General features: G+C 34.1%; 2 protein-coding genes and 1 pseudogene across 2 annotated transcripts; 2 read left to right on the top strand and 1 right to left on the bottom strand.

Moving 5' to 3' along the window:
• The first annotated feature begins 711 nt into the window (after window positions 1-711).
• On the top strand, window positions 712-2,139 carry LOC147274796 (bidirectional sugar transporter SWEET5-like; annotated as a pseudogene).
• A 1,047-nt stretch (window positions 2,140-3,186) lies between these two features.
• Window positions 3,187-4,772, top strand: LOC147274795 (bidirectional sugar transporter SWEET5-like). Its single transcript, XM_086227631.1, has 6 exons — window positions 3,187-3,229; window positions 3,673-3,709; window positions 3,829-4,045; window positions 4,162-4,323; window positions 4,417-4,536; window positions 4,641-4,772. The coding sequence occupies exons 1-6, from the start codon at window positions 3,187-3,189 to the stop codon at window positions 4,770-4,772; spliced, it is 711 nt and encodes a 236-aa protein (XP_086083757.1).
• A 260-nt stretch (window positions 4,773-5,032) lies between these two features.
• Window positions 5,033-8,868, bottom strand: LOC147274794 (serine/threonine-protein kinase 52-like). The gene is made up of 6 exons (XM_086257000.1): window positions 8,225-8,868; window positions 7,213-7,334; window positions 6,326-6,522; window positions 5,964-6,138; window positions 5,680-5,814; window positions 5,033-5,537 (listed from the first exon to the last, which is right to left on the bottom strand). Exons 1-6 carry the CDS (start codon window positions 8,580-8,582, stop codon window positions 5,331-5,333), a joined length of 1,194 nt encoding a protein of 397 aa, XP_086113126.1. The 5' UTR covers window positions 8,583-8,868; the 3' UTR covers window positions 5,033-5,330.
• Between the last annotated feature and the right edge of the window lie 3,244 nt (window positions 8,869-12,112).

Genomic DNA, 12,112 nt, shown 5'->3' with positions numbered 1-12,112 from the left:
CTTTTTATAGGAATAGATCGAAGACCGATGTAGAGAGAAAATTTGAGTCCTAGAAATATCAAGTTTTTTCACCAAATTTATTCACCAAGTAATATGGCAATGATTGTTGGGTATAATTGAGCGACATATATAACTATAACGATCAATGAGAGTTTCGATAGACCATCTATCAGCAAACAGTTGCGAATGGAACAATATGATCTCCATGCCAAACCATCGGCAAGTTAAAATTGGACTGCCTTGTGCTATTAATTTTCCTATGTTGTGTTTCTTAATTCAGCCTTTGTTTAAAGGCCCTTGAAAATAAGCCCAAACTGTGCCTCTTCAGATGATCAGGTAAGAGAAGCTCTGTCTGGTTTGTGATTACTATCACAGTTTTTTCACATTTTCAACAGATATTCAACATAACTATATAACAGAATATTACTTGGCATGACCATTTTCAGATCAATAAAAACATAATAAATATATAACTGACGAACCCTTATAAGTTGTGTGGATAAAATTTGAGGCACGTCACTTACATCACATTTTTGCACATTTTTAGTTTCAAAGTTTGTTTAGTATCGGTGTAGATCGAGGTTGTATTTACGAAAGTTGGCCCTTTAAAAATAAGTTTAAATTTTTGAAATCATCCTTAGAGCCGTCAAGTACGTATTGTAGTAATTTTCTTATATGCTCTTAATTTGTTTTGAACCTCTAAACGTAAACATGGTGAACACAGACGTAAGCAGAACCGTTGTAGGCGTTATTGGTCAGTTATTCATCTTGACATTTGCTTTTTAACTTTTACTTCTATTTTTCTCAATTTTCATTATATTCGAGCTCAATCTCTAGCTAGCATCTGAGTTTATCTTTTTTGATCCTTAATTTTGTTATTTTTTTTTGTGTTGTGCATGGCCTATTTTGATGATACTAAAACCAAAGAGAAAGAGGAAATGGATTTAGATTTTAGAGTTTCTTTAAATTACTGGTTGTGGGTCTTAATACGTATTTAGTTAGCATCATTTGTACTCAAATATGCATTTATAATTATCTTGTTCCTTCTCTCACAGGTAATGTCATCTCATTGGGCTTGTTTGCCTCCCCAATGTAAGAACTCTCTCTCTCTCTCTCTCTGCAAGTGATCTATAATCTTTACACTAGCTTACAAAATCTTTTGTTACATTATGGAAAAAAAATGATATTGCAGCCCAACATTCATCAATATAATCCAGAAAAAATCAGTACGTAGGTGAATTCAAGCCAGATCCATATGTAGCAACTTTGCTCAATTGCGCTATGTGGTCCTTGTACGGCTTGCCCATTGTTCATCCTGAGAGCCTTCTTGTCATTACAATCAATAGTGCTGGATTCTTTATTGAACTCATCTATATTCCTATCTTCTTGGTTTACTCTTCCAGTGAAAAACGCGTAAGTAATACTTGAAAACTATAATTCATATTTATATGCACGTTTTCACGAGCTATGTAATACCTTATAACTTACATTTTGTATTTTTTTCAGCGAAAGATCTTCATTGCCCTTGTGATTGAAGTTAATTATCTTCTTCGTCATTGTGGTTTTCGTAAGCATGTTCTTTTTTAGTACCACTAAAGATCGGTCTATGATAGTTAGAATCATTTGTATTATATTCAATATCTTTATGTATATATATATACATCCCCTTCACCGTCATGGTACGTATGATTTCTATTACTTTTATTGATGCTTTGAATTAAGTTCTATTTTTGGTAACATCTTGAATTAAGTTTGGTGTTGAGTTATATTTTTTGTTTTTTTGGGTTTCAGAAAATGGTCATTAAGACAAAGTGTCAAGAACATGCCATTTGCCCTCTCACTCGTTAACTTTTGCAATGGAATTGTTTGGGTCGTCTATTCACTCCTTAAATTTGATGTCAATATTCTGGTAATTATTGTTGGAAACTTTTTTTTTTTTTTTTTCATGACACATTGTGAACAGGAAGAGTAATTAACAACCCTTTGAACAATTGTTGTAGGTTCCTAATGGTTAATTTGGGATCAATTTCTGGCTTGGTTCAGCTCATCCTATACGCCAAATCACAATCGGAGGTTCCATTTCTAATTGATGAGGATGATGAAAAATCATAATCGGAGGTTCAACTCTCTGGTGTTTAGAGAGACATTTGTTTCATGGACTCATTAATTCGATCTCGATCAATTCGTGCATATTGTATATTTTCCTGAATTGTAGTTTGTAACATTTTTCATAATAAAGAATATTTATTTCTTGATTTACTATGCTAGCTAAGGTCGTGAAATTTCAATCTATTTTACCAGGAAAATAAGCAAAAATTGGTATGTCACACCCCCACCAAGCCAAATATGCAAAATTGCAAATGTCATAACAGAGAAATAGGCCTTCATTAAATTTAGAAGTTCACAAACTTACTTCACTCTATGGCTCAAAATAATTTTGCAAATTAAGGCCGAACACCAAATGAATAAATAGAGCATATGGTCAAGAAATACTGACAAGTGTAGAGGGTTTAGGGAAAATGACTTCAAATTAATTAGCATTTAATGGATAAATGCTTATCGGATTAATCCATATCCAAGTTTGAATTCGATCCATATTAAGATTATGAAATTTAATCACAATTGAAGTATTAAATTTCGCAGAAATATTCTTCTAATGGATAATTTTAAGCAATTGTGAGCACTGTACTTATTGGATAATCAGTTGAATTAAATGTGTAATATTCACCTAAATGATTAACTCATTCACTTATTATATTAGATCGAACTACACTGTCAGTCCAAATTTATTCTCAAGTGAGGGACTGTCAAATTTCAATTATTGTTCATATCCGATGTGGCATATCAGCAGAGAATATATTTAGGAGGGGATAAGTGGATAACCTCGCAACCTCAAATACTATAAATTCTTATAACAGAAAATTACATGGCATGACCATTTTCAAATCAAGAAAATCATAAGTATGTAACTGAAGAACCCTTCACTTTTTGTGGATAAAATTTGAGGCATCTCACTTGCATCACAATTCTATCACATTTAGTTTCAAAGTTTGTTTGGTATCGGTGTGTAGAAGTTGTATTTAAGAAAGTTCTTTTAATAAGTTCCAATTTTCAAATCATCATCTGAGACATCAAGTCAATTATTGTTCTAAATCTTTTATAAGCGCTTTGTTTTGGATCTTAACAATGGAGCACACAGAAACGATCAGAACCGTTATAGGCATTATTGGTCAGTTATTCACTTTGCCATTTGCTTTTAACTTTTACTTCTTTTTTTCTCAATTTTCATTATAGCTCGAGCTCGAGGGTTTGGTTTTATCTTTTTTGATCCTTTGGTTATTGATTTATTGTTTTTTGTCTTGTGCATGGCCATTACTATTTCCATGACACTAAAATCAATGAGAAAGAGAGGTGAATTTAGAGTTTTTTCATATATTAAACGGAGGGGGATTCAAATTTAGAATCTTTATGAATTAAGTATTTTGAAATCGATGATTGCTTGAGGGTGTCTTATTACGGTCTTAAGATCATCAAATCTTATGCACTATGAGTCATAACTAGTTTGGCAACTTCAATACACATGTATGCGACATGTCTAGTTAGCATTATTTCTACTCAAATATACACTTATCTCACTTACATAGAACTCTTTTCTTGTTCCTTGTCTCACAGGTAATATCATCTCATGGGGCTTGTTTCTCTCCCCAATGTAAGAACTCTCTTTGTCTTTGAAAAGAACTCTCTTTGTCTTTGTCTCTGTCTTTGTGATCTGTAATCTATAAACTTACAAAAAATCTTGTGTTATATTATGGAAAAAAAATATTGCAGCCCAACATTCATCCAAATAGTCAAGCAAAAATCAGTAGAGGATTACAAGCCAGATCCATATGTAGTAACTTTGCTCAATTGCTCCATGTGGTGCTTCTATGGCCTGCCCTTTGTCCATCCTAACAGCATTCTTGTCATTACAACCAATGGTGCTGGATTCTTTATCGAACTCATCTATATATCCATCTTCTTGGCATATTCTTCTTCTGCAAAACGTGTAAGTAATACTGGAAAACTGAAATTCATGTTGGATATATCATCTACACGTTTTCACGAGCTATGTAATGCCTTATAATATACACTTCTATCCTCTTTTAATTTTTTGTTTTTCAGCGGAGGATCTTCATTGGCCTTGCGATTGAAGTTATCTTCTTTGCTATTGTGGTTTTCGTAACCTTGTACTTTTTTAGTACCACTAAAAGCCGGTCTATGATAGTCGGGATCATTTGTATTATATTCAACATTCTTATGTATGCATCCCCCTTGACAGTCATGGTACGCATAAGCACTTCTATTAATTTTATTTATGCTTTGAACTAAGTTTGGTGTTGGATTAGTAAATTATATATTTTCGTTTTTGGGTTTCAGAAAATGGTCATCACGACAAAAAGTGTCAAGTATATGCCATTTACCCTTTCATTGGCTAACTTTTGCAACGGAATTGTTTGGATGGTCTATTCACTCCTGAAATTTGATGTCAATATTCTGGTAATTATTGTTTTGACACTTTTTTTTTTTTTTTTTCATGCACACATTGATTCAATTTTGTAAAAGGAAAGAGTAATTAATAACCCTTTGAACAATTATTGTAGGTTCCTAATGGTTTGGGAGCAATTTCTGGCTTGGTGCAGCTCATCCTATACGCCACCTACTACAAGACCACCAAATGGGATGATGAGGATGATAAAAAACCACAATCAGAGGTTCAACTCTCAGGTGTTTAGAGAGACATGATAAAGAGTTTCTTGCTTAAATTCTTAAAACTTTTTTATGGTTGACCAATTCCTTAGCCTCTTTTTTCACAATTGGATTTGAACTTCGGTTATACGATATCACGTCCTCTCCCCACTTCATTCCCAATTCTTAAGCCATTTAAATTCCCAGTTTGTTCATTTCATCTTTTGTTGGATTGTAATCTGCAATAAGAAAAATTTATTTCTTATATTTAGCCAAGGGCACACACCAAATGAATAGAGACAACATATGATCAACTTAATCATAACAATATTACTAGTATGTAATGGATCTTACAAAGGGCTGGAAGTGCCAGTCACAATAAACATTCGTTTAAGAAAAAAAAAAAAAAACAATAATTAATAAAAGCTTTACATCCCCCGACGAATGAGAAATAGCATTGCCCATCAATGCATACCCACCACCACCGGTTCATCTCCTTTGACATCCCAAATTCTTTTTCTCTTTTGCTATCATAAATACAAATTGGACTTGTTTTGATCATAAAAATAATCATATCCCAGATGTTCTTCTAATGAAATAAATCTTCAAGGTCCTCTATACTTGCGAAAGCAGAGACAGCCCTGAGACTGATCTTGAGGGATCATACCTCCCCCTTTTGATGTGTCAATGGCCTCCAACATTGAAACTACCTCATCCATCTCCGGCCGCTTGTCTGGGTTGGCATCCCAGCATCGCTTCATTACATTTGCTAGGGAACTTGGACAACATCTTGGTATCTCTGGTCTCAGATTCTGTGATTTCAAAGACACATGTGATTGCCCAATAAAAGGCTTAATTGTAATGAACTTTTGTCTTTTCTAAGCAAAAACCTTAGAAGCAACACAAAATGGCAACATGGGGCCAATCAATGGTTGAGGTAGGAGAACGGTTTACCTGGCGAACCACAGCTGACGTCACTTCCGAGAAGCTAAGGTCAGGATATGGCATGTCACAGCAATATATCTCCCAAAGACATATGCCGAAACTGTACACATCACATTTCCTGTTATATGGGTTGCCATTGAGGACCTGTAACCCACCAATTTGACAAGTCATTAAACATCCAATAAGCAAATTATTATTGTATGTCTCTTCTTGTAGCAGAGACATTGGCAAATTCTGGTATGGTTGTGAAGTCCTAGCCAGAGTATCTTAAGCAACTAGATTAGACCAAATACCTCAGGAGCCATGTAGCCAAGTGTGCCAGTCTCCCCAGTCATGTCATTAGGATTCGAAGCTTCAACACGAGCAACACCAAAATCGGCAATCTTGACTGCACGTGTCTTATCTAGCAGCATGTTCTCTGTCTTTACATCTCTGTGAACAATCTTTTGTGAGTGAAGGTAACTCAACCTGCATTACCAAAAAGAAAAAGAAAAAGAAACGTAACTCAACCTGCAAAATATAGTACAAGTACTGTCTAAGTGCTTAGCCGGGCAACAACACAACTTGCACTCCATTCTTTATTTACCAAATTACAATGCTTTGAAGAAAGAACAAAGATATTACAAATAGCAAAAGAAATACTGATAAGTAATACCCTCTAGCAAGATCTAGTGCCAGCTGAACAACGACCTTAAAAGCTAACTTCCTTCTCCTGTTCTTTATGAGGTAAGATTTCAGAGCACCCCCAGGAAGATATTCCACAACGACACAACAGATATTACTTGGCATGCCAATCAGACCATTTTCAGTCTGAATTTGTAGTTCTGATGAACCCATTGTTGCCCCTATAAACTGGACATCAATAGATAAGAAGTTTTTGGTGAGAATCAATCTAGAAGCAAAATTACCGCAAAGTAATAGCAAGGCGTACAATATTTCTAGACACAAAATATATTCATAAGAAATTCATGTAAGCATTTAATGTATTGAAGCAGCATTTTAAGTTTTTAACTTATTATAGCCTACTAAATTAGCAAAGAGAATGATTGTAAGTACGACGTCCAGACAAAAAGAAAAGAACCAAAAGGTAATACCAATGTACAAATGGTTTTAGAATTAATAGCAAAACTTCTTTGCAATATACCTTAAATTACTCAGTAGATAGTTTTAGAAGTAATAGCTTAACTCTTGAAATCAAAGAAAAGGAAGATGGACATATAAGGAAGAAGACAACTCTCTCTGGTATAAACAATATACCTTAAGTTGTGATACATCACGGAGAATATTGATACGTTGGGTAGGACAGCAATTGTACGAAAACCTTTACATTGGCACGATATCGATATTTCCAGAAAAACCACCCCCTAGTTGAGTGAGGTAGTAAATTGACTACGCTAGAGGCTTCCATAATACAATTAACTGTGGGTTTCAATAGTCTTCACCACCCAAGATAGAAAATCCCAACCAAATCCAATTGGCACATACAAAAATACGGAAAAACAAAAGAGAGACGGAGAATAAATTGCAAAGCTAGAAAGTTACCTTCGTAACATTAGGATGATCTAGTTTATGCCAGACAGCAACTTCTTGTGTAAAAGCTGCCCTTAGAGAAGAAATCTCAGCTTCTGTCCTGTGACCCTCTTCACCCCAGTCAAGCAATTTAACTGATGTTAAGAAAGTGACCAAAAAAGAAGGGGAGAAAATGCCGTCAATGAACTGTAACATTTGCAACCCAATTTGTATCATGATAAACCAATAAAAAAGAAAAGAAAGACAAATATGCAAAGAACCTAAAAGGTCATAATTTAGTTGGGTAAAGATGATGATGCTGATACTGATAGTGACTACAATATTATATATTGACAAATAAGGATCTCACTTTAGCTAACATTCATATGTATGAGTATTTTTCCTATTTAGTTGTTCAATAAATTTCAACTAACTGGTGGGATCACATGAAAGTTCAGAAATACAACCACATTATCCAAGTTGTTGCTCTCACCAGAAAATTCAACACAAACCCGTGTAAGAGTCACGGATTCCATAAGAGTACAATAACAGTGGACAATCAGAAATCCTTCATCACAGTCCAATGGATATGAATTTGGATCAACCATAGAAGGGCCTTAAACAATAAAGATGAACTGACCCAATATAGTTCACCTAACCCAAAATTGAACTGACCAAATTAAATTGAACCTTGGTAAAACAGCATCAAAATCCACCGTTACTTTTTTATACATCAACTACATTTTAGTATTTTACAATACAACCCAAGTGGAAATGAACTAGGATCCTTAAATATCTATAACATTAAATTAAACCAAGTCAAAAGCAAATGGGTATTGATGGAAAACGAAAAGAAACATAAACATGGTGCAGAAAACAAATATAATCAAAAATTAAGTTAAAGTAAGAAATGGGTATCGAAATCGAAACGAAAAGATGGGAACTTTGAAGAAAAAATCACAAAAAAAGAGAAACTTGACAAGTTAAAAGGTCCAAAAAGAAAAAGAAGCTAAAATGACAGGAGGGTGAGGGAGATGGGGCATACCGGCGACATCTTGACCGTCGTAAATGCCACGGTGGACGGTGCCGAAAGTGCCACGTGCAATGACGGTCTTAATGATGAGCTTGGACGGGTCGATCTCCCAGTCCTGCCTGTGCCTCTTGGGTATGGCGAGGGTCATGGTGGCGGAGGAAGTGGAGGTGGCGGTGGCGGTGGTGGTGGCGGAGGCGGCGGTGGCAGAGGAGGAGAGGTGGATGGCGTTGTTGGTGTTGTTGGTCTCTTGGTCTCTCATCTTGCTCTTCTCCAAAGTCAAAACCCTGTTGAGGTGCCTCTCCAGCTGCTCGTCCAAGCTCTTGAGATCAATCTGATCCGCCCTCACGAACCCATCACTGCTCTCCTTCATTTTGACGACTCAAACTCACAAATGGAATCAATCAATCAGAATCAGAGACTAAGAGGGTCACAGTTGGTAGCTTTGCTGTTGTTGTTCTTCTTCTTGGTGTTGTACTTTGAGCTTCTTCTTCTCTGTGTCTGTGTGTGTCTGCAATCAAGCCAATCAGGGAAATGGGTATCAGCCATGTGAGCACATGGTGTTGCCTACGCACAACGTGTGCGTCTGACCCACTTTGGTCTCCTCCTTCTCCCCAAGTCACAACCTCCCCTCCCGCTCTCTCTCTCTCTCTCTCTCTCTCTCTCTCTCTCTCTCACTCTCTACCCGTCTCCTCTCTTTTTATTTGCCCTTTTCCATTTCCATTATTTTCATTTATATTTATATATAATTTGAGTATTCCAATTTGCCATGTGTAAAAATAAGAAATGTAAGAGATTAGTCAAATTTGTGTCATTTAAAGACAAGTTTTAGAAGTTTTAGAAATTTAACACGTACTCGAATGGTGTTGGACAAGCATTATTTAAACATTTAAACATTTTTTGAGAGGAATTCGAGCTTTATTCAAATATCAAATTTCTTAAATTTTAAACAATAACGATTAAAATTCTTTAATGCAAATAAAAATAATAATTTCCACAACTTAAGAATAATACTATATTATTTCTATCCAGTTCATGTTTTCATAAAATAAATTAGCTAAAATATGTCATACGTATTCAATTTAACTTTTATTATTTTTTATTTAAAACATTGAAATTTGTATGCATAATTTGACTATGAAGCAAAAATATTGAGTATATTACTTTTTTTTCAAGATTTATTATTTAATTGTATATTTAACTTTATCTTAGTTATAATTTTATGGGTTACTATCATGGATTCATGATAATTAAAATGTATCTGATGCACTTTGAGTCAGTTTTAAAGTTCCCTCTAAACTTTTGGATTTTGTTGAATAATTTTTTTGTAAACTTAAATTTTCAACTTCAAGCAAAGAGTAAAAAGAAAAAAAAAAAAAAAAACTTAAATTGTCAACAACAAACGAAAATACACGCACGAGTCGCATAGAAAATTATTTTATGGGTTTCATGGATGGAAATTATTTTGTAAATTACAAAATGAACCTTGTGCTGCATCTTAATTTTCTGTGTCTCCCACCGTAATTTCACTCCTATCGGCTATCACTTCCCTCTCTCCCTCACCAAAAACTAATGGGGTCATGCATGTACTCTATTGTACCTCAATGTACACTCACCACAAATTTTTTATTTCAAAAATAAAAATAAAAAGAAACATATAACTTGCCAAAGCTCTCAATAGTTTGAGAATCCCTTTAACCCTTTAATTTTCTCTTAAATTTTTATTTTGTGCTAGGCTGCTAGCTAATAGCCTAGATGGGACAATCTTGACGAATAGCTAATAGATTACAATACGAAACTAGAATAGTTTGAGTGTAAAACTGTGATGTGATATATTCTAAAGTTTTAATATTGCAAAAGGAACAATCTTGATGAGTATTGTGATTACTCAATAGTCAATACAACACCCAAAAAATCTAGAAAAAATAATATAATTCAGAATTTATCAATTGAACTTACAAACATGTCAAATAGTTTATAAATTAATACTTTAAATTAGGAATATAAATCTATTAAAATTTGAAAGTTAAAAATGTATTTATATGTTATATACTTATATGTGTTTAATTATATCACTAAATTTTTTCAGATAATCTAATCTAATCTGTTTAGTTGATGGATGGAGTTGATTGGTGGACACACCCAAACCCAATTATCCAACCATCTGGCGTTTGCTTGTTGTTTGACACAATTCATTTTGGAAGTCAGAACTTTTTTTTTTTTCAGTCAAATTTGGAAGTCAGAACTTGTACACAAGTTGAAGTATGATTTGCTTAAGTCGTAATACGAACGTGTCCATGTTGATGAACTCATTCATCTATCTATGCGTCTAAGTATCTAAGTGGATCCAGTCACCACCATCAATTGCTCCAATTCTTCTATACTCTCCAATAATACCAAATATGAAATTGAATTATGTTCTAATGACAAAAGAGTTGTGCAATTAGATGTCTGTTAATTTGTTTCTCTATGAATATGATTTATACCAAATTCACTACCTAGGCTATGCGTCCGAATATATTCTTCACCAATTAGATCCCAGCCTCACAATGTCACAATTCCAATAATTTTTGTCTAAATTGTGGAGTAAGTGAGCTAGCTTCTATGTATATGTGAATTGGTTGATCGAGGGCTTTAACCATCACACAAAAAATTTGAGATTTAACTTTGCTTGGTATATTAGATCTAATTAAGCAACAAGGACCACACTTTCATAGCTATGGATAATATATGCAACCCAACAACAAGAACCCCTAAGGTCGAAGAAAGCAGATACCAAGGCCTGAATTGAGGAGATCGATCTAGACCCCAAAGAATCATTCAAGCTCACTTAAAAAGAGTGACAATGACATAATGAATGATGATCTCTAGAGGGTCCATACAATCTCTACAAAATATATATAATGTTCTTAGTGACCGATGCATGATCTCTCCACCGACCACAAATTTGCTGCCAAACACAAAACCATCCCATACTTTGACACACTCTAGCCTCTAGGCCTATACCCACTTAATTCATATTTTGATCATCATACTCATACATAGTATACTTCTTTGCAGCACAATTAGAGCAACCCAATATGTGTAATTCATCCCAAAAACAAAAATGCAGCACAATTAATAGAGTAACCCAATATGTACTTTTTTGCCCAATTATACCCACTTTAAATACGTGTAACACACTGCATCGGACATATATATATTAGTAAAAATTCCACAAAATTTTGTATTTATACTATCAAATACTATACATCAGACACGTATACAAAAATATAATTGACATATATAACTTCCCAATAGTCAAAACCATGCATTATTTACGAAGCAGCGAGCACAAGCGACAATAATTAAGTATCTCTGAAATTAATTACTCTGCAGGTTATAATGTAATTATATGATATGAAAATATTATCTTGGGAATTAATAAGGCATTGAATATTTGATTCCTTATATGTGTTTGAGCATATGGCAATGGATAAGACTTAAGAGGCAACAATGTCGTTTTCTTAGTATTAAAGTCAAAATATACTTTGGCTAAAAAAAAAAGTCAAAATTTACAACTTAATTATTTGGTGGCTTTCTAGTGAAGGCTCATCTAGAGACCCAACGCATGCGTCTGATGTATTGTATTTAATGAATATATAGCCCCTTTGTGAAAGTAACCCCAAACACCCGTTTTTAATTTTCAAGACAAGGACCAAACAGTTCAAGAAAATTTTGCATGGAACAGAGTTGAGATTCACAATTGTGTATATCCATAGATTATATATATTATATTAGTTAAGATGGAATTAATTAGTCTTAATTTATGTTTGATTTGTTAAGCTATGGGATAAAGTCCAATCCATTGACAGACCTAGCTATAATAAAATCAAACTTCTTTTCCCTGATCTTTTAATTATA

Source organism: Dryas octopetala, chromosome 9 (assembly GCF_963921425.1).
Source record: "Dryas octopetala chromosome 9, drDryOcto1.1, whole genome shotgun sequence".
Lineage (NCBI taxonomy): Eukaryota > Viridiplantae > Streptophyta > Magnoliopsida > Rosales > Rosaceae > Dryas > Dryas octopetala.
This window is presented reverse-complemented; position numbering and strand designations above follow the sequence as displayed.